Source organism: Periplaneta americana, chromosome 14 (assembly GCF_040183065.1).
Source record: "Periplaneta americana isolate PAMFEO1 chromosome 14, P.americana_PAMFEO1_priV1, whole genome shotgun sequence".
Lineage (NCBI taxonomy): Eukaryota > Metazoa > Arthropoda > Insecta > Blattodea > Blattidae > Periplaneta > Periplaneta americana.
Genome location: NC_091130.1, coordinates 67863583 through 67890676, shown reverse-complemented (window position 1 = coordinate 67890676; position 27094 = coordinate 67863583). Strand labels below are relative to the sequence as shown.

General features: G+C 33.7%; 1 protein-coding gene across 1 annotated transcript; it reads right to left on the bottom strand.

Annotated features, from left to right (window-relative positions):
• Positions 1-450: 450 nt before the first annotated feature.
• On the bottom strand, positions 451-25428 carry LOC138713407 (tubulin polymerization-promoting protein homolog). Its single transcript, XM_069845490.1, has 5 exons — positions 25163-25428; positions 16433-16562; positions 14049-14236; positions 8931-9060; positions 451-1755 (listed from the first exon to the last, which is right to left on the bottom strand). Exons 1-3 carry the CDS (start codon positions 25342-25344, stop codon positions 14051-14053), a joined length of 498 nt encoding a protein of 165 aa, XP_069701591.1. The 5' UTR covers positions 25345-25428; the 3' UTR covers positions 451-1755; positions 8931-9060; positions 14049-14050.
• Positions 25429-27094: the final 1666 nt, after the last annotated feature.

Genomic DNA, 27094 nt, shown 5'->3' with positions numbered 1-27094 from the left:
GACCACTCCCTCCTCAATATTTTATAATTCAGAAAATTGAGTGGGAAGTTAGGTATTAAATAATGTGCAGCTCTCAGATCAATAACAGTTTAACTTATGTTCAAGAAAAAACAAATCTGACCCTTCTTGCAGCTTCTCCTTTTTAAAAAAAATATGCTTTAATTACTAATGGAAAGAGTGAATTGTGTGCTTCAGAAGAATAAATCCGTAATATCATAAACTTCGTTTCATCTTTTTCTTTTTAAGTTACCGATATTTTCATTGATTAGTATATTCATACACGTGCAAAAGCACGTTTTTTAGGGATCACAAAGACTTCATTTGTTACCAAGAATATCTTGTCAGATATCTGCTTTTGTGTACACTCTTCTGGATCCCAGTTATATTGTGGCATTTTTTCCCAAAGACATAAGTGTATACATGAAGTTGGTAATTGCATTTTCATTATCGAAAAATTATATATATATATATATATATATATATATATATATATATTTGATCATGTATACATCTTTGTATTAAATGGACATAAGAGTCAAGAGATAAAAATGCAGCCCATACCACTCTTGTAACAAATACACAGAAATGCACTTCCATTATGTATTGTAAAATGCTTTGAATTGTCTGTTAATACCAAACAGGCTAGGAAACAGGAGATGTTTGTTGAAAACCAGTCAAGATATGACAGGTGTCCTAAAGATTATATGTTAAGATTTACATATTGTATTTGTTTCATAAAGCGATGTAATGTAAGTCCCTTTTATCTATGCTGAAAGAAGAATGTTTTCTGCATTATATAATGGAGAACATGTGATGTAATTACAGTTCAGGCATTTAATATTCATAGATGTATCAAAAGAAAATGTATATGCCATATGTTAGGAACTGTACAGTATAACCATTGTAGTTAAATTTACTTGGATGCTTTTCTGCATTTCATTCAGAGCAAGAAACGTTTGGGTTCTATAGATTATTATTTCAGTGCAGCATAACATTCTGATTTCAAGACAGAGTTGGCAAACCACTGATTTTTTCTGCCGTTTTATCACTGACTTGCCAACTAATTACTGTTTGTTGTACTGAACAAATATATATTAACTAGTAAAAAATTCTGATATTCAGAAAGAGAATTTTTTATTGTTTCTATTTTAGTTTATAATCATGATCATCCACGACAAAGTGTGTTTGGTAGAAAGCTTTCTGCATCCGAATTACATTGAACTGTAATACTGGATATCAGTGCCGCTCTTCTAATCATCTATATAATTTTAAAATTTGTTGCCAAAGGGTCGAACTGGGGAGAAGCAACAAGTACATATTTTTAAGAAACAAGAAACAAAGGCTGAACATTATGTTAGGGAGTATTTTATATGAATTACACTCAGCAGTTCGTAAATTTTACTTTTGAAAACTGTGTTTTTATTTTCAATTCATTAAAGGTATAATTTTTTTGTTCCAAATTACATGCTGGTATGGTATTTGCAGTTGTATTCAGAACTCAATTACTTGTATTAGACAAACTGCTTAGAAATATTTATTGTGTCAATATGTTAAGTTGTGTTTCAATCTTTACACCGTATATAGCTGAAAATTAAAGTGATACTGAATTTGAAACCAAATTGATAGCTGTTTTTTGTTGCATATACCCTCCATACATATCCTGAATACTCTTGCATTATCTCTGTTATTGCTCATCACACTTGATAATTCTTACTGTTTCTTTTGAAAGTCGTTGGGATTTCCAGTCTTGGCAAGCTGTAAGCAAAATTTGTTTTTTACAATTACCCATTCACATAATATATTAAATAACAGTGGCGCCAAGTTTTGGTAAACATTAGGTAGGCTCAAACACTCGAATACAACTTAAAATAAGTAAATCTCGTAAATAATAATGATGATAATAATAATGTGACAAATTATTGGGTGGGCTGAGACCTCATGGGGTCATAAGTTGGCGCCACTGTTAAATAAAGAACATAAATGTGTTATTTAAGTTTTTAATACAAAGGTTTGTGGAAGGTAATCTTATTTTTAAGCATATCAAACAAATCTAATAGTACTAGTTCTTACATAGTATGGCCCAGAATAAAGAATACTAAAACTGAAGAATTTAATTGAGAAATATATCAACCAGTAATGTATACATGTTGTAAAAACTGTTCATGCTCTTGAAGATTACCAAACATTTCATGTTCAAGTGTCTGAGTACAATCATTAAATCATGTGCTTTCAGGTGGTAACTAACCTGTGTACAGTACAAACAAAAATGCACCCAAATCATGGATTATTTACTGAACTGACATTCTATTGAGACTGAGTTCCTTGCCTGTCCACCACTGTCTTTCTTAGGAGAATGCAACATTTTTTCAAACACCATACCCATATGCACACTGTCTGAGCCGTTTTTCTCCTCCCACTTCTTTCTTTGCATTGTCATAAAACTGAGCCAGTTCACCTCAATTTAGTCGCCAAGAGTACACTTTGATGACGAAACTTATGAAATTCCTCTTGATAAAGTTTGCATATTGCTTCACACTAGCTCTAACACCTCGACCAACTGCGTATGGACGAAAATAAAGCTATATGATCATTTTTTTTCTAGAATAATAATCACCATTTTGACTATGTCTCTTTTACAGCCTTCTTCAGCAACAATTGAATTAACGATTAACTATGTCACCAATATTTTTTTGTACAACATTGTAAACAGTCTTTATTGTTAGTCAAAATTGTGCGCAATATGCCACATTATTGTTCCAGTGCTGTAAAATATTTCCATGTTAATTAAAACGTAATGACTTCTATTATGATTGCATAACTTTTTTTTAAATTCATTGTTAAGTTTCTAGCATCTCTTAGTGCTTTCTAGTGTAGCTCATAGATGGCATTGTCAACAATATGACGTTGAAATGTATATTCAGGTTTCTGCCCAGTGACAGTCCTGTTATATTGTATTTTACGAGGGTTGTTCATGAAGTAACCTCTGTTTCCATGTAACGTGAGAAATAGTGGGGGGAGCAACGCCATTTTGCGCAGCAATACACAATGGATCAGTATGCATCCAGCAGTGTGAGGTAGAAGGATGTGCTGTTGTTCGTATGCTTATGAGTGCTGCAATAGGAAATTCTACCAAGTGTGAAGTGCAAGCAGTGATACTATATCTGCTAGCGAAAATCTTAAAGGCATCAGAAATTCATCGTGAACTTCATAGCTTATGGACAAAATGTAGTGAGTGAGGGTATTGTGTGACAGTGGATCCGACTGTTCAAAAATAGACGAACAAACATTCACGATGAAAAAAGAAGTGAACAGCTGAGCGAGTTCTATGCAGAGGGGATTTCAAAACTGATTGAAAGATACGATAGCTGCCTGTATTTTGAAGGGCTAGTAAGACTGTAGCTTCAAGTTATTATAATAAAATGTTCTACACCTGTATTTGCGTTTTTTTTAATTACTAGACCGAGGTTACTTTAAGAACAGTCGTACAGTATTTGAAGACAGGTTAAATCATAACTTGGCACACTTGCAATCATATTTGCATTCACAAAAATTTCCAGACCATACACACCCAGGGAACTCTTTACTAGCATAATTTATACCATAAAATTAATATTATAAAACGATTTTTCGTGCAGTAATATTTGATTACATCACTACGGTCATAGCAACTCATTCTTCATAGACCATGTATCAAACTACCGATCACTACAAATTTAATATGTTATTTCTTTATTATTGTTTTATAATGCTGTTGTACAAAAATAATATATGAAACACGTTTATAATGTTATACAGTTATTTCATTTATAAAACTTGCTTCCACGAGTTTCCTAAACATTGACTCCTGCAATAAAACGGATATAATTGCCCTTAATAGACTGACGAAAAGGCAGTAATATTAGACACAACTGAACCGGTACGGTTTGAAAAGGGTGTATCTCAAGCTTTAGCGGTTGATCAAGAAAAACAAGTAATTTACTGCCCATGTGTTCCTCACTTGAGTGAGAGGTATAATGCAATTAATTACACATGGGAGTTGAGGGGTTTGCTTTTTGGTGCCTGCAGATCGGCATATAAATATACTACTGATATTTTAAAACAATATGATATGACATTCCAAGATATTAAAAATATTTGTTTAAATATCTTAAAGAAATCCATAGGCATTTTAAATTATCATTTATATAATGTATAATTTTTAAACTTTCTAAATTGCTTATTGTACTATGATTGCTACCTACTGTATTGATTTTTCCTTCTAATCCATATATGCATTTTTTTAAATTGTTTTCCGGACCTATATGGTTATCTGTTATGATAGGCGGATATATTAATAATAATAAAACTTATAAACTAGTTTCATAATATACTGTTTCCGCATTGAGTTACAAATTTGGTACCGGTATGCTTTATTTTGGGCCATGCTGTATAATTAAACAATGAGTTCCTTAAACTGAAAATGTCTGTTGTAGATTAATCATTCCCAGTTACGGTATTTCATTATTCTGCATTGACCAAGAATAAGTTCTAGCAATTGGATCAAGAATAAGTTCTAGCAACCAACATTCAACCAAATTCGTAATGTACAATTAAATTTAATACCTGTTTGATAGGAAGCACTATCAACATTGCTGTTAAATGATTAAATAATGATCAGGCATAAAGTAGTGGAACTTTATGATCATGTGGTCAGCCTAACACTAGGCCATCATTTAAATGACTACAAGATAAGGGGTACACTCAGTCCTGATGGGACTCGAACACTGATCCCCTAAAGTTGTAACTACAAGTAAACTGACTCAGCCCCATTGGCATGATTATAAATATTTGTTGATATATACAATTTGCCATAGTTGCATATTCAGAGATTTTTATGTAGGCCTATGTAGGATCAGAAAATATAAAAATGAGTTAGAAAATATCCTTTAATTTTTTGGAGTAAATAAATGAGCAAATAAAATTGTTATTAATGATAAAAATGATAATATACTTCAAGCTGAATGTTATTTTTTAAGGAATTTTATTATATTAATACTGTAACTAAGAAAACTGTAGGCGTAGGAGTGCAAAAATAAGCTGTTTTTACAAGAAGTAAAAATCTGACAATTTTAGGCTTTTATGTGTAAATTTTGAGATAAGCTGAATCATAATTAAATATGACTGGAAAATATATTTAAGATTGTTTTTATTATGAACATGATACCAATACATTTGATGAAACTATGGAAGTTTAGAGGAAATATTTGAAAAGTGTTTTAATCAGAATTGCTAACCATACACATACATTTTCTTTTTCAAATTATCACTTCTCATTTTTGTAGTTATAAAGCAAACATCCGACTCTGTATGCTTCTCTGTGTTATTTTTATCCTTCCTGACCCTACATGACTCATGTACGCAAGTGTGCATGCACACACACACACCACAGATGTTTGAAAAATACCATCCAAAAACAGAACTGCAGGATAGGGGATGCAATACCGATTAATTGAAATAGAAACCAACACTCTATGGTCACCATTTACTGTACTGAGGTAATTGGGATAGGCCTACTAGTCATGTCGCATCTGTGGCTCAAACTTCAAGCACTGACATGCTGGTTTCCCATCCATGCTGCCCAGGTTCAATCCCTGGCCAGGTCGTGATGGAATTTGTAATGGACAAAGATATTTCATAGGGTTTTTCTCAAGATACTCTCAATTCTACTTTTCCCTCATTTCATCATCATCTTCATCTGTATCATAGGCTGGAGTGAAGTCTTGGGAGTAGTGCGGGTTTCCAATGCTGATGCAGAAAGATCTTGAGGCTTTGGGACCTGGCTCTGTCAGGGCTGAGGCAGGATGGTCCATCTGTGAGCATCAGATTCACGAATGCCACCCAGGTTATCTGTCGGACTTGGACAGTCATCTCATACATAGGAGCACAATAGAGCAATGTAATGATCCATCCCAGGTCCGGACTTTTAAAAATGAAGCCAAATGGAGTACATTGTTGAAATATATCAATCAATCAGTCTTCTTAATGTGTCCAGCTGTTTGCTGACAACATAAAGTCCATTCAATTTTTATTTTTCATGAGAAATGAGGGGTATTTTGATCGGTGTTCATTATAGATGCCTGTTGCTAGTAGCCAGAGTTGGGGTGTAGTCAATATATACTGCAGGACTGTGTCTTATGCAACTGGTACTGATGATTTTAATTTACTTCTTTTGTGGTTTATGGATGGACAGTATAGAAGAATGTGTTCCAGATCTTCATCATGATTATCACACCACAGACAAGTAGGATTATCAGAAATGTGAAATTGGTGTTGGTACAATTGTGTGACAATGTGACCTGCTCTGGCTCTTGTTAAAAATGTTTGAACATTTTGTACATTTCCAGGTCATTTTGTTTCTTTCGTACTGACTGTAAAATTTTTCTTTGTCAGAAGAGAGCCAATTGTTGATCCATAGGTTTGTAAAATGAGACTTTACTGATGCAAAGGCACTGGATAGAGATATCACTTGAAGAGTTCTTGGTTGCAAATATGTTGCCTGTTTTGCAATATTATCGACTTTCTCGTTTCCAGTTATGCCACAATGCCTAGGTATCTATTGAAATGTTATTTCCTTTTGGAATTTATTTTAGTTTACTTTGTATTGTTGAAATATATGAAAAAGTGTTAATAATACTGTACTTAGGCTACTATTGAATACTACTGTTTATCTGTTGAAACATACGAGATATCTTCCTGCTGCATCTTGCAGCAATGCTGGGATGATTGTATTAGTCATTCACATTTACGACAAGATGCATATCAAGTACCAGTACTGTGCTATACTGAACTTCATCACAGTGCTAATATCTTTGGATTAACATGCTCTCTGCATTCACATTTGCAAATACTTTAATACTTTAGCTGTGCAATGTAGGTGGTTATACAATTTACTTATTACATTGTAGGGGGGACTCAGAGACTTCGATAATGCTCAGTGGGGACTGACTGCTATGGGTCATTCTCGGAATTAAGAGTCCAAACTGTCATTATCACTAGAACTGGAACTGGAACCACTCTCACTTATAACTGTCTTGTCGATACATCATCCATCAGTCTGTCAGACTTCCAGTATTCCTCTTTTATTTTACTAACATGTTCGCACAATTGATATATACAGACACACAAAAACACACCCCAATGAAATTATCAACACACAACTGAATTTCAGAACACACACACTCTTTGACTCCACATTACACCACACGAACACACCCTCACAGGAAACAAAACAAGAGACGCCTAGACGAACGACTGGTTCTGAGGATGACCCTAATAGGTCGAAACATGTAAACCAGGTACGATAGAATTTAACATAAGAAAGTCATATAATACATATTCCGAAGTGATACAGTGTTAAAAGTTGTGTAATCAAGATGTATAATTGTATAATGTTAATGATTCGGATAGCATGGCTGCTGGCATGTCAAAGAGTTTGGTTACAAAAATAATAAAAGAAGGCAAGACTGCTGTGCAAGCTCAGGAATGTTTGGATTTTTCTACACCGAAACATAAATTGAGTGAAAAAAAAAAGAATAGGTGTTGATTTTATAGAAGACCAAATAAGATATTTAATATTATAAATTTAAAACTATTAGAAAGACTGTCCCTATGATCAATAACTGACAATGGAACAGAGTAGCCATGTCGTTATAGGCGAAACCCAAGATGAAATTAAGAAACAATCGGAATTTACTGGAATCATGTGTTGTGTCACACTCACAGAACCGGATTAATGAACAAGGCAACATAGTCCTATTGTATTCATTACTAATGAGGAATCGACATGTAACTAAATGTATAATATAATGTGAATAAACCCCATCATAAATTATTAGTTTATAGATACGACATTTTTTTTCCATGTAAAGTATAGGGGCCGAAATAGTAAAAATTATTTCCAGGAAATAATTACCTCTCCACCTCCGATACACATCCACACAGATGTGACTTCTCCACTTTAACAGTTGAGTAATGTTTTACCTGCCTGCTAGTCTTCAGCATATACAGAGTGGAAGGGGACCGATGCACCAAAATTTAAGAGGTGATTCTACGTGTTAAATGTAACAAAACTTTTAGAACAGTTTTACTTCGATGAAGCAATGCTAAGCAGGAAGAAAAATAGTCTTTGCACAATGTTTGCAGCACTCTATTGCGAGTGAAATGGCTGATTGCTATATAATTAGATAGGTAAAAATAATCGAACAGTTAATATCTTGAATCTTATTTTTTTGCATATCAAACTGTTTAGCCATGAATTTAAATTGAATAATTGCGAAAATCGTTCAAATAAATCTTGCAACGCAGCTCAATGTCGCACTTCACTGAGTACAGCAGAGGGGGAAAGGAAGATAAGGAGTGCAGGTCATCCTTCATAGAGTTATTGGTGTAGCCGTGACGTTGCCAAATCCTTCATAGAGACTTAACGATTTTCTCTGAAATGGTGAATGTTAGAAAAATAACTTATTTAAATTTTTCAAATCTCTCCTCATGATCTATTACCAGTTTCATTTTGGTGCAGAGGCTACCATCCATCCTGTATATAGTCTGCATCGGTTTTCTGTTCCAATGAAGCACGTGCTATGCCAGTTCCTACAGTGTAATGTAAGAGTAACCAGGAGCCTGCTCTGCTTATGTAATTTCTAAACCGAAACTTCTAACAACCCGAAAGATATTTAAAAAAGTATCTGGAACTCTTTTGGAGGTATTTAGAGTAACAGCAACGCTTACAACTATGCAGAATATGAATTACCCATTTGACTCTTGCGAGTTTTGGAGTCATTTTTATATCTAATACTTCCTCTTCCATTCCCTGTGTTTCTTAGATTGTATTTTTCATACACAGTGCACACACTCACTCATGTACAGATTAAGTCGCACAAAAATATAGGTACCGTTGTTCCTGTAGATCCTGGCATCCCACAAGTCCTTAACTTCTCAAATATTTCGTCAGCATCCATATTTTTAGTGGTTGCAAGATCTTGAACGTACTTCTTAAAATTCTTAAAGTCAATTGTTCTTGACCTGCAAAACATATTTTCTAAATTAATTTCACTTGTATTTTGATATATAGTAAGTGAATTTTAATACAGAGGCTTATTTACTTAATTGAATTATACTTCTTAATGTTACAAGCCATAAAACTTAGAATTTGATTAGCCCAGTTTCATTAATACAACTACTAAATTAGTCGACTAGAATTTTTACTTCTTTGTTATGTAATTTGTAGTGGAAAGTATTGATAATGTAGAAATCCATTTATACCTTTTGATAGAAAGTACGTAGATGGTTCAGATTTGATCTGGACTTCACTTATTCTTGAATTAGAATAATATTTACGCATAATTTTAGGTGGCTTAGTTTGCTATACACACTTTTATTTTTCCATTACTCTTATTTTGGTTCTGTTAACAGTTGGCAGGAGAAAACAGGCATGGAAGATAGCTGTCTCTTGAATGCTAGTGTACAGTAAATTATCATGTTTCTCAGTGCAGAAGGAAATGGTGGTGCTGAAATTAACAAGACTTAGCACACTTCCAAGGAAAACTGTTTGCCTCGTTTGATAGTCTTGTAGTGGCGCACTATAGTTCTTGACATGCTATGTACTGTTCTCCAGGAGATTAACCGTGAAAGGAATGTGCTTACTATTCCATCATCTATTGAAGCGAAGTAGATAGATAATATTACTGTTATAACGTCAGTTTAAAAAACATGCTCTCTCCTGCACGTGTTAATTTCTGTATGGAGGGATTAAAAGACCAAGAAATTAACCATGATCTAATTTTGTAACTAGGGTAGTATAAATATGTGTATATCAGTGTTATCGTTTATGCTTTGAGATGCAGATGCGTGGACCCACGTGTGTGACCTTATGACATCTTATGACATCAACATTCATTCACAGCATCATCCTGCTGCGTCTCATTCCCCTGAGACTTTCTCCAAGTTGGAGTAAAGTACTGCACACCCTGTCACTTCTGCCAAAAAATAATAAATAAATAAATAAATTTGTTGCATTTATTCAGGGAAACCGATAGTACCTGTGAATTGGCCAAAGAAGTAAATATCAGCATTAGTAGCACTGAGAAATTATTCACCAACACCTGACGTTATCAAATGTGTGCCCAGAAATCTGACTGAAGAAAACAAAGCAAGATGAGTTGAACTTTGTTACCAACATCAAGCGTTCCTGATTAGAAATGTGACAATTGATGCGACATGGGTATGCCAATATATTTCTAAAACTGATTGCTATTGAGGATTGGACACATTCAAATTTACCACCACCAAAAATTGGATTAAGTGAAATCATACAGGTTTTTTTATGTGTATGAACCTATTTAATCGATTTTCTCTTAGATAACAAACAACGCATGCAGCATAATTCAAAATATAAATTGAAAGAAGCCATAAGTTTGAGAAGAGTTGGAAGATTGTGTAAATATGTTATCCTGCATGGCAATGCCCAGCCAAACAATAAAATAAAAAATTGGAAATTTCTTCATATCACTATTTTCAATTTTCACAACAATATCTACAGAAATAATCATTGTTCTAAATGTATCATACTCTAAATGATACATTGGGAAACTGATTTTCAGCAACTGAGCAACTTGTTTGGTGCACTAGACTAGAGTGATCGAAAGCATGTTATATGAATTTAAAGCATATGTAACTTAACAAACTACCTATTTTCCTAATAAGTACGATAAAGATGTCACTTATGACCAAAATGCATGTTTTACAGACAATGTTTTGTTACCAGAAGGTATGTATTATATTTTGCAGACAGAGGACTTAATGTCAGTACATGGTCTGCTTGCAGATTACTATATTGTTTAAAATGGTACTGGCACCATGTAATGAAATCTTTCAATTTAATACACAAAAATTATTGATCACTGAGTATCTAGCTTTATATATTTCCATTAATTTATTCATTATTTATTCTTATTCATAGTTTATTTAAGTATTCATTAATTTATTTATCGAAGTCTGACTAGTATAATATGTAGCTAGTCGGTAATGTATGCAATGGAGAGGGAAAGGACTGGCCATCCTACCCCATTATCTCCTGGCCTAGTTGCCTCATAAGTGGAGCCTTCTTGGTATCACTTGTGAGATTCAGACCTGTCTTTGGACAGTTGACTAAACAAGAAAAATTAATTCATTTATTCATTCATTCTTTCTTTTACATATGTATTTATTTGTTTATTTATTTTATTTTATTTTTATATAGCTATATATTTTTTACACTTTCATACCTAAATTTGTTGAAGCAAACTCCTGTGTCTGTCGTCGTTATTTTCTTCATATCAAGAACTTTAGCTTGCCTCATCCATTTGTCACTTTGTGTAAGGGTTATAGTTTTGCCATCCAGTTTAGTGTCACCAAATTTAGCAAATGCTATGAACATTGCTTCTAAATCAATAACTGTATTTTCTTCTTCTGCCATAATACATAATTTAGATTATAACACATTATATAAGCATATAATGAGTAATATGCCGGTACTGTTTAACAGTTTAAAATACAGACATGTTTTATTTTTATGACTGAACAAAAAACTACTGACTTACGCGACAAATTAATTTTGAATAACTATTATTATTCACTACAAAAATACAAGATAATTTAATGTGTTTACTGGTGACAGTAATATTAATACATTTTTTTATCGTTTCACAAAATACGTTACTATGTAACCACTCTATTGTTACGAAGTTTCCCATATGTCTATTTCTAAGTTGAATAATTAATACTATGTGTACTACACTTTTGAAAGGCATTGTCTGAAAAATGTATTATATATAACTAAATGCATCCCTGTCTGGTTTGCATTGCCAGAACACTATATTGCATTTCAATTAATATTAAGATCAGTTTGATTGAACTATAATCATTACGTAATTTTAACATTCGCGTAATTTTAACATTTTTGTAGTCCTATGATGTCTTCACCGATCAAGCAACGACATTTTCCTTTTATATAGCCTCCTTTCCTGCACAGTTGTGACAATGCATTTGTGCTGTTATAGTTTATGACTTGACCATTTTTTCAGAGTGAAAGTGATTGTTATTTCTTGGGCTACAGTTATAGCTCAGATAAGTAAACCCATAACTTATTTTTGAAGCAGCTTCACATAAATTTGATGTTTTAATTTCTTAAACATTGCATGCCTCATTAAAATAAATTAATTATGACTGAACAGACAAATTCAGCAGTGGTTGGCTGAATGTGATGAACAACAAATTAGTGAAAGTTCAGAGTGCGCAATAATTATATTCACTTGTTGTGATCTCTCTGTTAAGAATATTGTGCATAACAATTTTTAAATGTATATAACAGTTAAAATGTGTGACAATTGAATAAATAGGTTTAAAAAATATGTAAAATAAAATTTAAAGTATGTAAATATGTGACAAACAAATAGATTAAAAATTAAAATAAAATATATGTAAAATTAATAAATATAACAAAAAATAAAATAAAAAAATTAGCAATAATTAAAAAAATTAATGATAAGTTATAACAGTAAAATAAAGGCCATAATTGTAATGGGATTATTATAAGTGTGAGCACTGAAATGTTAAATCCAAAACTCGATTGGTCTTATTCAATAATGATTCAAATCACATATACCACTCCATTTGAAATTCTAAATACTTTACTCTTAATTCCTGCTCACACAAACTGAAGAATAAGAAAAGAAGAGGATGGGATGAAGAAGAGAAGGTAAAGGAAGAAAAAAAAGAATTTACAGAAGAATTAGAGAAAATGTTGGTGACAGACAACAATTATAAAAATGATTATGATTAATAATAATAATAATAATAATAATAATAATAATAATAATAATACGCATATGTGGTGCTAGTGACAATAATGGTACTGGTAGTAATAGTAGTTACTAATAGTAGTAATGGTGATGGTAATGGTATTTTAGCAATAGTATATTAGCAGCAGTAGTAGTGATGATGATGGTAATGTCAGTGACAGTGGCAGCAGCGATAATGACAGTAGAAATGGCAGTGGCAGTGGTAGTGTGATAATAACAGCAGTGTGGATGCTGGAGTTTAAACTGAAAAGAGGAAAGAGACTTTTTATAATGAAGGTGACAATTTAAACATTTCTCTTCAAAACCCATTCCAAAAAGCATCATAGTGTCCTCATCATCATCATCATCATCATCATCATCTTTCTACTTCAAGAATTTAGACTAATGTGGTCTATTTTATTCTCCAAGTACAGTTCATCCATCAGGCTTTTGAGAAGTCTTGTGTATTTTTCTTTTCTCTTTTGGCTTATATGTAGTATATTATAAATTTTGCGGAGGAATATTTTCTCATCTTTTCATGAGACATGTTGTAGCCATTATTGTGTTATCTGTTGGCTTTGTTTTCATTTGGAACTTGAAATAAGTACTGCAACTATATGCACTTTCCTGTTCAATTTTACAGGCAGTATAACTGGGCGTTGCAATCTGATAGTATACTAACCTACAGTATTATATTTTCACAGTTTACCTATTATATCGCCTATCTTATATATTTGTATAAAAATTACATGAATGTTGTTTACAAACGTTTTAACTCCAATCAACAGTGACGACTTTCGAAATATAATTTTACTTCATAACATTTTTCTTGTTTATATTATTATTCTATATGGTGCATATACCCTCTGATTGAGGTTCTAACTGATATGTACCTCTATTATCAAGCAGTACATCTCACTTGACGATATGTGTCAGAGGAAGAATAATTGTTTGTATGCATCTGAAGTCTGATTAGCGTTAACATGTAGCTAATCGGCGATATATGCAATGGAGGGGGAAAAGAACTGGCCACTCTTCACCATTATCTCCTGGCCTTATTTCCTCATAAGTGGCGCTCTTTGGTATCACTTGTGAGTTCAGACCTGTATTCAGGCAGTTGACTAAACAACAATAATATAATTATATAACAACTTTAAGTCTGTAATTTTGAATATTTTTATTTCATACTGGTACCTTTATTTCTGCTTTTTATCATAAGTATCTTTTCCTTTATAGCCAGTTACATATCCTGAATCTTCAGCAACATTTTCACGTCCTTCAATCCCTTTACCTTTGCCAGATTCATCAAATCTCTCTTTATGAGATCCTGTATACAAAGAAGTATCTGTCAATCTATCCACAGCTCCAGTCTTGGAAACACCCTGTAACATAAATCATTGTAATGAAAATAATATGATCATATCATATTTTGGAAATACAGGTATAGGCCATTCGTTATATTGTGAAACCTACCTGCATGTCAGAGGAAGAAAAAAGTGCTCTGAGAAGCTTCCCTCCCTCGCTATTCTTCTACTTTTAGATATCGAGCTCAATTACCCCCCACCCATAAGGTTCTTACTATATGCTACAGCGCATGCAAGCATTTGGTTTGCATGAGATAACGAATTATCTATACTCTTACTTTAAAACATTTTATTTATATTTATTTTATTTTATTTTATTTTAAAGGTGTATGAACACATATTGATACGAGGTTATATTTTGTTCTCCATCTTTCCTCTTTTATACCCTGTTTTTTTTATAATACTCATATATTTGATTTTATTTGTATTTTGTATTTTTCTGTATTTATTAATAGAATAAACTACTATTACTGGGTGAACAGTATAGAGCAGAACATGTTTCACGGCTCTTAGCTGGTCGGCCGGCTATGCGCGCTGAGATGGGGAACTCAAGGCCGTGAAATCTGTTCTGCTCTATACTGTTCACCCAGTATATCCGTTTATAACCAATTCTACAGTCTAACTTTTAATAACGGACACAACTAATAGATTCAGTCTTTCTTCTTTCTTTGATGGTGGAGCCGACATGTAGCTCCAAACCGCTGGAATTTCTAATATATCTACTTCATGATGCAAACACCCAAAAACCTTACACCTACCTGAATATCGTAAAACTCCTAAATAAGATTTATAGATATAGTATATTAGTAATCATTTGTAATAGTGACAGAGGAAATTAATAAAAAAACTCTCACGATTGTATCGTGTTTGCATTTTGGATAATTTTATGGTGTGGGGAAAACAGACGTAGGTGACTAAAAATACGTAAAATAGGCTAAGTATACTGTATAGACAAGCCTCTAAAGTGATATAGAGTAACTTACATATAAATAGCAATGTTAATAAAGGAGTGGTTATATCGATCCTAGAACAATATTATTTATTAAATAATGACAAGAAAAATTAAAGTATTTAAGGGACATAAATCTTAAAATGTATATTTTAATACAGTACAAGATATTTATGCATTATATTTTATGAACTGTTATTGTAATAAACTGTGGTACCGGTAGGTGGTGCTTTTATTTTACTTCCTCTGAAATAAATTTTCAATATCACATTTAAAAAATGAAAGAGTAGGCCTGTCTTAATTTTATGCACAGTTTACGTCATATTCGATTGTAGTCAATAGAAGTACTAAAACTCTTTACTTTCAGATGGACCACAAAAATCTTCTCATGAACTGAAGAGTTCCTGTCACTGTCTTAAAGTTTTCTAGCTTTCAAGAAACGTATACATAGGGAAGGCAGACACAAAAAAAAATGTTTTATCTAGGCATGGAATGTTTTAAAATCACACACTCATACATGGGTCAATATGCAGGCTGTTTCATAATTCCTATTACAAACTTCTAGGGGTTGTAGAGGGGAGTAAGTAGATAAAATTTTGATTAGGAACCCATGTCCGGAAATGTATCGTTTTGATGCAAAATAAGTTTGAAGATTGAATTGAGTTCACATCTCCCACTTCATTAAAGACAATGAGCTCTGTACACTACAGAAGTCTCATAAACAAAGTTCTTCATGTGGCCCCAAAGAAAAAAGTCGGGAGGAGTTAAATCTGGTGACCATGATGGCCAAGGAATTGGACCACCTCGACCTATCCACCTTTCCCCGAGTGTTTGGTGGAGATGTTCGCGGATGGCAAGTGAAAAGTGCGCGGGTGCGCCATCATGTTGGAGCCACATTTGCTGACGTAGTGCCAGTGGCAAATCTTCACATAACTCTACCACTACCCCTTCCAGGAAGGTCAAGTACGTGGCAAGAGCTCATTGTCTCTAGTGAAGTGGGAGATGTGAAATAGATTCGATCTTCAAACTTATTTTGCATCAAAACGATACATTTCCGGACATGGGTTCCTAATCAAAACCTTATCTACTTAATCTCCTCTACAACCCCTATAAGTTTGTAATAGGAATTAAGGAACATTCTGTATTTATTTACAGTTTCAGTCAATTTTGATACCAAACTAGGACACTGGAAAACTATTTACTTGAATTCATCACTGGTATAAATTAATAGGCCTATCATATGTTGCTGACTTGAGATTTCTCACCGTAGTTCCTGCAATTCCAGGTGCTCCACATGATGTCAACATCCCATATAATTCATCAGGACTCATTTTCTTGGAATTTGCTAAATCTTCGACATACTTCTTAAATGTATCAAAGTCAATTGTTTTGGACCTAATAGACATTAAAAGTAAACAATTAAAACTTATTTGACCTTGAATAATTTCTGTATATGAGACATAAAAACTTCAATTCTTTTTCCACATCCAAATTTGCAGGCTCAAAGTTAGAGCGAAACTATTGCCTTAACATTAATATAATTTAATATTCTGCTCTTGAAATATGCTAATCTGATTTAAACATTTATTGGCCTAGCGAATTTTAATCGTTTTTCCCGTTTTCCCATTTTTTTTTTTTGCGTTAAACATGATTTTTTACGAATATTGCAGAATCATTCTTCGGTCACGAAATTCTTTTACGGTATTTTATTTTCGAAATGAAACATTCAAAATATGTACGAAAATGGGTTTGTCTTTCATTTTTATCATGTGAAAAGGATAGCTACTCAACTGTGAAAAATGAAAGAGATGTGTCGCGCTTGCGCAATGCTTATGTTCGTTACACACTAACGCAATAAGAAGAAATGTGTAAAAGATATTTACAGTTTCAGCAAGAATAATAGGCTATGCAATGAAGATTAAGGAATAAACTTCATATATTTTGATAAATCGACAGCCAAGCGGCCTGTCATAATATGCAAATCAACATAGGCCTAATGTTTTTGGTATTCACGTAACACTTTTCTTCATCTAGTGTGTAACTGGCCTTATTAATATATATCAGGGAAGCCTGTAGGGAAATGAGTGTTTTATATCATTCCCATGTTCAAATTCAGACTTTTTCTTCACGATTTATATGTTTAAATACCGCCTTTCTTTTTCATGATTTACACATTCAAATATTGGCTTTTTTCACGACTTACATACAGAGGTGTAGGAGTAAAGAAAATAGTAGCTACCAGGACGCTTCGCGAAAAGTTAATAGTAGTAGTAATAATAATAATAATAATAATAATAATAATAATAATAATAATAATAGTTTTATGACTACTACTACTACTACTACTTCTGCTACTGCTACTGCTACTGCTACTGCTGCTGCTGCTGCTTCTGCTGCTGCTGCTGCAAAACGCTCGAGTTTCAAAGAGCAGCGTGCAAACAGCGCTTTTACAGGGACTACTCATTAAATGGGTATTCTGATTTTGACTTATGTACATAGTATCTACCATAATTTTCTTATTGAACTACATCATTCATGGGCAGTAGTACAGTATTACCCGTTATGAAATAAGTCAAAGACCGGTATGCCTGTTATGTGAACCCTTACAATAACACATTTTCAAGACGATTTAAATACGAATTTTCAAGGCATGACATATCATCAGAACAAGAGCTTTCCGTTTGACACTTATTATAATCAGAATCACATTAACAGACACTTCAATGCACCAAAAAAAAAAAAAACAAACAAACAAACTGACCAGCAAATATTTCCAAATTATGGCCGACTGAGGGAAGTTGTTTGGGAAAAAGGGTATAGGAAAAGGACAGACTATGTGTGTGTAGGCTTAAGCGCACAGATAAAGGGTCAAATAAGAGGGTGGGGTATCGTATGTAGGTTTATGTGCGCAGGTAAACACTGTATTACTAGGCCTATTATTATTATTATTATTATTATTATTATTATTATTATTATTAGTATTATGGCTTTTAAACAACCCGGAAGTTCATTACCGCCTTCACATAAGCCCGCCATTGGTCCCTGTCCTGTGCAAGATTAATCCAGTCTCTACCATCATATCCCACCTCCCTCAATTCCATTTTGATATTATTCTCCTATCTACGTCTCGGCCTCCCCAAAGGTCTTTATCCCTCCGGCCTCCCAACTAACACTCTATATGCATTTCTGGATTCGCCCATACGTGCTACATGCCCTCCCCATCTCAAACGTCTGGATTTATTGTTTCTAATTATTTCAGGTAAAGATTACAATGCGTGCAGTTGTGCGTTGTGTAACTTTCTCTATTCTCCTGTAACTTCATCCCCCTTAGCCCCAAATATTTTCCTAAGAACCTTATTCTCAAACACCCTTAATCTCTGTTCCTCTCTCAAAGTGAGAATCCAAGTTTCATAACCATACAGAACAACCAGTAAAATAACTTTTTTATAAATTCTAACTTTCAGATTTTTTGACAGCAGACTAGTTGACAAAAGCTTCTCAACCGAATAATAACACGCATTTCTCATATTTATTCTGCGTTTAATTTCCTCCCAAGTATCATTTATATTTGTTACTGTTGCTCCAAGATATTTGAATTTTTTCACCACATCGAAGAAAAATTTCCAATTTTTATATTTTCATTTCGTACAATATTCTCGTCACGAGACGTAATCATATACTTTGTCTTTTCGGGATTTACTTCCAAACCTATCGCTTTAGCCTACTTGCTTCAAATAAATTTTCCGTGTTTTCCCTAATCGTTAGTGGATTTTCTCCTAACATAGTCACGTCATCCGCATAAACAAGGAGCTGATGTAACCCATTCAATTCCAAACCCTCTGTTATCCTGAACTTTCCTAATAGCATTCTAGAGCGAAGTTAAAAAGTAAAGGTGATAGTCCATCTCCCTGCTTTAGCCCTCAGTGAATGGGAAAAGCATCTGGCAGAAACTGGCCTATACTGACTCTGCTATAAGTTTCACTGAGACACATTTTAATTAATCGAACTAGTTTCTTCGGAGTACCTACTTCTATAAGAATATTATATAAAACTTCCCTCTTAACCGAGTCATATGCCTTTTTTAAATCTATGAATAACTAATGTACTGTACCCTTATACTCCCATTTTTCTCCAATAGGCTATCTGTCGAATACAAAAAATCTGATCAATAGTCGATATACTACGCCTAAACCGCACTGATGATCCCCAATAATTTCATCTACATATGGAGTTAATTTTCTCAAAAGAATATTGGACAAAATTTTGTACGACATCAACAAAAATGATATTCCTCGAAAGTTACTACAGTTAGTTTTGTCCCCCTTCTTAAAAATAGGTACAATTATGGACTCCTTCCATTGTTGTGGTACAATTTCCTTTTCCAAAATAGTAAGTACAAGCTTATAAATTCCGCTAGGTAATGCGCTTCCACCCTCTTGTATTAACTCTGCTGGAGTATGATCGATATCTGGAGACTTGTACTTTTTCAGATCTTCTATCTCAATTTCGACTTCAGAAAGTGTGAGTTCTGGTATAAATGGCTCAGTAGTTTGTATCTGAATTTCGTTCCCATCGTTTATATTTGCCTATGTACATTTAGTAGTTTTCCAAAATAGTTTATTCCATCTGTTGAGGATTGAATGAAAGTCTGCAACGAGTCACTATTCTCATCCTTGCTCACGTTTACCTTCGCCTGATATCCGTTCTTAAATTTCTTTATGCTCTTTTATAAATCTGTAACTACTTTTTTCACGAATTACAGTACGGTACTGATAGTTTTATTGATCAACTTTGATGTATTTTATCCATCGTTTTACGGTGTCCCTAATTATAAGTTAGTAATACATTTCAGTTTTTAAAGCCAACAGAGATTAGTAAGTTTTGTTTTCAGTCAACTATATTCGTATTTTATTCCATGTAAAGTTTTTTTTTTTCTTTTTAGTTAATTCTTTAAATAAGTTAATCTATATTAAATGTATTAAGTTTGCAATGTGATAAGAAAATAACATGATTATATAGCTGTGGAATATTGGAATGCACTGGAAGAAAGCAAGGAAGGAACTATGAAATCTTTGAACACAGACACTTTAACTAAATAACTAAAGAGCCGAAGTATAGGCCTACTCATTTCTGAATGCTTTCGGTACCTGTATCAGTGAATCTGCAATTTCACTGCTTGGGCGTACCGATTACTTAAAAAATTACTGCTTTACCGAACTTGCAAGAAATGTTCATTGATGGCAACAGCTAGCCCATACTAGTCCCGGCTTCGCTCTAATTTCCGGCAGCCAATCGCGTTGCAGGTCGGCTACATTTAAACGTGTACGTCTTGTGATTCGCTGAGGAAGACGTTATTAATTTCTTAAGGCTCGACAAATATTTAATATAATCGCCCGCCATGTTGGCTGTTTACTTGGCGTTCTCAGAAAGCATACGAAGACGTTATTTGCCACTCAATTTGCTGAATTACAGCGCGTTTGATTTATTATCATAGAAGCTACGACATGATAAAGTTTAACGGTGTGGCAAATAAATTCTTCGTATGGTAGCTCGGTAACGGAAGAGCAAAAATGGCGAACGATACTACGTACCTAGACTTTATAGAGCCTTCACTTCCTAAGACGTAAGCAAAGAGGAGGAGTCACGCCGGGAATATCAGCGTCGCGACTTATAGTATACAGATCAGCATTCATAAAGAGGTTACAGATTTCAAATTTAAATTATACCTTCATAAAATAAATAGAATTAAAACGGATAGTCGGAAGACTGGATACTTGAGGAACTTAGTACCAAAGACGGACGGAGCCATTTTCATTATTTGTTAGTAGAGCCATATTTTTGTTTCATTATGTTAACTTCTAAGGTAACAATTTTGTGTGTCATATTGGTAACTTCATTAACAATATAATTCTAGTCTTCACTTAAAAATTTTAGTTTAAAATACTTTAAAATATACCCTACTTAAAAATTACATTGTCCGTTTTTGAAACTAAGACTTACTTTTGTCCGTTTTTTGAAACAAACAAAGATGTAAATGTCCATTTTTTTAAACACACAACCCAGAATCAGGATAATAATAAGAAAATCCTTTGGAAGTTATGACTTTATTCTAAAACTAATATTTAACTAACTGAAAAACTTATAAAAATTAAATTTGAAATGCTATTTAAAGCCTATTCACATCTTATAATAATATCACTTTTAATTTTTAGTTTTTTTATTTTAATGGAATTCATTAGGCCTAAAGGATTTTCAGAACAATAACGTTCATTATGAGTGTCTACATTTTTATGTTATGTTATTTATTTATTTATTCGTTTATTTATTCATACATACATACATACATACATACATACATACATACATACATACATACATACATACATACATACATACATACATACATACATACATTCATTCATTCATTCATTCATTCATTCATTCGTTTCTTCGTTTGTTTGTTTGTTTATTTGTTTATACTAGTTATGGTGTACCACCACATTTCTGTATACGGGTTTCACCATAACTTTCTATTACATTTACCTACAATATATTAGTATGCAGTCTCGACAGTCTAACTAATAACTCTTCTACTCCCGCTATTAACTTAACTGCAAACATTCCATTTCTCTTTCTTGATCTTAAATATCCACCATCTGTTAGTTCCACACTTTACGTACGTTCCTTCCAGCATTCTATTCTTACTAACATAAATTTATATATCCCATCTTACTCGTCCTACTTTACGGTATATTCTATTGAGCATTATTACTCTTTCAAAATATCATACATAAATTTTAACTGCCTTAGAGCTGTGCGTTTTCCCTTTCAAGCCTGCCTGCCCGGTGTCATTCAGAATACATCTGACAAGCAAACATTCTGATGGGGGCAGATAAAGAAATTTAATTTTTTCCTTCCACCATGTTAATAATGTCAAAAGAAGTGCTTATACAAATTTTGGCCACTCGACCGCAATTACGAGGGCCGTAAAAAAAATAAGTTCGTCAAGTGCCGCTAACAGAAAAAAAACACAATTTCATTAGACAAATTTATTGGAACGGACACAGCAATTGTTGAGCTATTTTTCAACATATTTTCCATTGGAATTGAGACATTCTCATATCATGGGATCGACAGAGAGAGGTGCAGACGCATTCAAACGCTGGTTCCGATCTGAGGCGGCTGACTTCCACGACACAAAAATTGATCCTACGGTACGACAAATGTCTCAATTCCAGTGGAGGATAAGTTGGCAAATAGCGCAACAATTGCTGTATCTGTTTCAATAAATATTTCTATGCAATTGTGTTTTTTTCTGTAAACGGCCCCAGGGAAAATCACTTTCTGGACGGCCTCGTAATTGCGGTCGAGTGGCCAAAATTTGTATAAGCACTTCTTTTGACATTATTAACATCGTGGAAGAAAAAAAATTAACTTTTTTATCTGTCCCCATCAGAAAGTTTGCTTGTGAGATTACGCTCTTGACCATGTAAACAACACGACGAGTGCAAGCTTGCCTGGCAGTACCCGCTCCTTCTCATACCAAGCATAGTATAACCCAAGCGAGCCCAATGGGTTGTTACGAAGCCTATGTGTAGTTTAACTGTACGCTATGGATTCTCAGCAAGTGCAAGACAAGTTAAGGTGAGGAGACTACGTTTTCATTAATGAAAAATGGAATGGATCTGAAGCCTGTAAAAATTCTCTTGTGTAAATGAAAAAGAAACACTAAAATCAGTGGGTGCTGCGAAATTCAATATGTGTGAAAAGATTTGAAAAGTGAAAACGGATACTTTGCGTCATATAATTATGTAAAGTGGAAAGAAATGTTCAAGGTGGGTAAAATATTTTGAAAACTGATAAGGTGATAAAGATTTGTTAGTGGAAAGGTGTGTGGAAATGTGCGCGAAAGACTTGAGACTATTTTCTACTGTGGAAGGGGAAGGATTCTTAAAGTTAGAACAGGCCCTATTGAATATAATTTTTTCTCCTTAAAACAGCATTTATTTAGGCCTATTTCAATAATTGAAGTTTTAAGAGAAAGAAACTTTGAAATTAACAATAAAATAAAAAGTTAATGGTTATCTTAGACACAACTTTTATATTTATTGAATCCAGTCTGACTGTGAAAGCTAACTACACGTAAAACAAAACAGAAGAGGCACGATAAGAGCCTGCCATCCTAGGAGGAAGCTCACGTGGAACCCGACTCACAACACAACACACAAACTTGCTTCTACTGTTGGATTGCCTGTTCACCAGTCCAAGCAGGTCAGGCAGGCTGAATGTTGCTGTATGCACAGCTCTAAACTGCCTATCCAATTAAAAATCGCTATAGGGCTACTAACATTTCCTATTTAACACTTCACACGGTTTTACTCATGCATTTTTATTAGAATTCTGGATTACAGTAGGTACTATACCACTGAAGAAAGGGCATTCCCTTCCACTCACTTACAAAGTGTTTACTTAGTAACGTCTGATAATTCGCAAGTTTCTCTAGCTTTACTTTGACCCCTATTTTAATTGGTGCCAGTTAAGGATTCATTTTCAATAGTTTCTCTTTAGCACGTTTCCAATGTTCAGGATTAAACTGACGTTTTCTCGTCAGTTCAGGCATACTCCCTAACGTATTGCGCTCCATATTGAATTCAAGGTGCCCCAAAATTCTTATATTTCAATAAAATTTCGAATGTAATCATTAAAACATACAAAGTCGTCAGAATGTAAACATTAACTGGTCGCCATGACAGTTTTAAGCCATTTACAGCAATATGATTGGCTGAAATTACTATGTCCACTGTGTATGGAGGTGTCCAATTATGAAAGTAACAACATACTTTAACATTCGCAAAAGCATGTAACTGTCTTTTTCTGAAATAAACGGGCCTCGGATTTGGAAAGAGCGCAAAAAGTACTATAAGAACCGATCCTTAACTAAATTTAGATAAAAATAGCTTATGTACGTCTTTGATACCAGGTTCCTCACTTTTGCTTTGTTAATGAGATGGAAGTGGAGAAATGGTAGAATTATAAAATTAAACTAAATGGGAATATTTAGAAAAAATTTGCTACAATATCTTATTAGTTCACCACAGACTTTGCCTTGAATTCCTTGGAATGCAAATTCAAATCTTCAGTATGAAGAACTGATGCTCTACAGTAGACATGTTCGGTTAGTGTTAGGCTATGCCTTTCTCCATATTAGAGCTACAGTCATGTTTATAGAATCAAATCGGAAAAGAGAAACTGCCTATATTATTAATCTTAGATAATAAATTATATTTGTGAAACAAATTATGAAAGTAACTGAAAAACTGAAATGCAATTGAAATGTGAAAATCGTAATTGTCTGTACTGTAGATTAAACTTTTGCTTAGGATTAAATAAAAAGTGGACATCTTTCATTGCACTTTATCTGATAATATTATACCATAATTAGTACTTTTGACTATATTTTTCATATAACGTTCTTGTAGTTGTTTAGGTATTTAAACTATTTAACTTCCGCCACAGTCGTCTAGTGGCTAGAGCGCTGGATATATAATCCTGTGAACTCGGGTTCGATCCCCGGCGTACCTCCGATTTATAACTTGTGTTGGGCAAGCCCGTGGCCCAGGTAACACAGGGGTTTTCTCCGGGATCTCCGGTTCCCCTGTGGCATCCCAACAAAAAACTCTATCATCATCTCATCTCATCGCGGGTGACGTAGACCAGCATGGGCAATGACTCTGTCGGTAAATTAGTCTGCAGAACTCGCTTCATATGGGTGAATGACGAAAAGTCAAGTACCCGCCATTAGTTAAAGAAAACTATTTAACTAAACTAAGTTTATTCTTACTACGATATTGAAGAAATTTGTTACTCTCATTTAATTTGCAATTGCATAACACTATTAATTTTTCTTAATTAATTATATTAGACGTGTTTTATTAGGAATAAATTTAATATTGCTCTCTAATTTAATACACTAATATTTATAAGTAATATGTTACTTGAATTTGTTGAAACATATTGCAGTGTCTGTTGTAGTAATCTTCTTTCCATCAATAACTTTAGCTTGCTTAAACCACTTATCACATTGAGTAAGTGTGATCGTTTTTCCTACAGACTTCGTGTCCCCAAATTTTGAAAAAGCCTCAAACATTGATTTCAAGTCATCACTACTTGTAGCCATAATTATTAATATTTAAACTTTAATCTAAAAATGAGGAATTTATTGCAAGATTTTAGCGATATGTTAGTATACTTGTAAATTTTGAGAAACAGCTGACATACGGTAACTATTCATATGGCAATCTCAATGTTATTTTATCCAGTGTTGTCACGAAAGAATACAATGTTGTATGGTAGATAATTTCAATTTCATTTTATGTTCCTCCATGATATAGTAGGCTATGGCTTGAGTAAACTGAAGTAGTATGTTCACAGTCTAGTATAGGCATACCAGAAATCGGACTCTAATGTGCAGTTTCGTGCGCTGATCGCCGGTCTGTGCAGACTGCATCATTCGAGCGTTGCTCTTACCCTTTCTTAGCTGGAGGGCTGTACAATAATCTATTCTGCGCTTCTAGGGTTGGATTAAATGGGCATTTGGACATTATAAACACACTTAGCAGAAGGAAAAAAAAAACACGGTTATTATCAGTGTCTGTACTTGACAATTGTAGTAATACAAGAAACTTCAGGCTTACTCAGTTATACTTCACAAAGTAGTGGTTGTAAAGCATAATTTATTAATATGATTTTTATATAGTTTTTGAAGAAAAAAATATTGCAATCATTTCGAAACAACAAAAAACGAACAAGTATTTCATTTTACGTAGTAGGTACGAATTATTTTAAAGTAATAGACGTCATTGTTCGTCGAGCATTATTATTTATTGGGACCATTGGTACACAAATGTTGAAGAAAATATTATATTCCCAATTAATTACATGCAGTAGGATATTGTGAAGTTTTTACACTGAAATAATTTCCTTGCTGTATGTCAATATAAATTAACATTAATATTAATAAATGATATAAATTAAGCTTAGAATTTAAATTCACATATAGTTTATTTGGAAAACGTTGAGAGAAAGTATCGACAAGTTGGAAGCGTTACTGAAAGAAATTAAAAGTGTAGTTCACAAGCTGTGAAGCGACGATATTCTATTTATGTCAGGTTTAAAAGTTTATTAATGTACCTAAGTATATTAACCTAATATAGTGACGTGAGATGGAAAATTTGCCATTATATATTTTTCCAGAAAAATTTTCTCTTCTTCGTTATCTGTGAACTCCTCACATTGTTTATCATAACTCATTCACAGACACAGCCAAATCAGCACCCGTACTGAAACTGCGTTACTGAAATAAAAGCTGATATGCTGTTACAGGTCTGTATAACCCTGTCGCGTTCCCCTCCAAGGCGATTCACTCCCTCCAAGTAGGGAATAGAAAGTGCACATTGCACAGAGATTACTGCACAATGTGCGCGACTATGGTCACGAAGCTTTAGTTGTTGGTGGCACTAGGAAGAATAAACTGTGCCGGTACTATGTGATGAGGCGATAGTAGCGATCCTAGTGGTTAGCAACTATCTATGGATGCATATTCCCTACGTATTGAGCTTCGTGACTGTAATGTTACTGTAACAGTTACAACCCGTTTCAGCTCACGTTACCCGCGGCGTCTTCGTGAACCATCCGTTACGTCATACACTGTACAGTCGCGAGAGAATATTAGTCTATCAGTCTAGACTAGAGCAGCGTGAGGGACGTGTCTACAATCCGTTGAAGCATTTTAATACTGCATTAGTGAATTATTTAGTTGTATTATCATTGAATATACTGTGCATTGAATCGAACGGTACGCATTTATACTCTACTGAAGCATTTTAATACTGCATTAGTGAATTATTTAGTTGTATTATCATTGAATA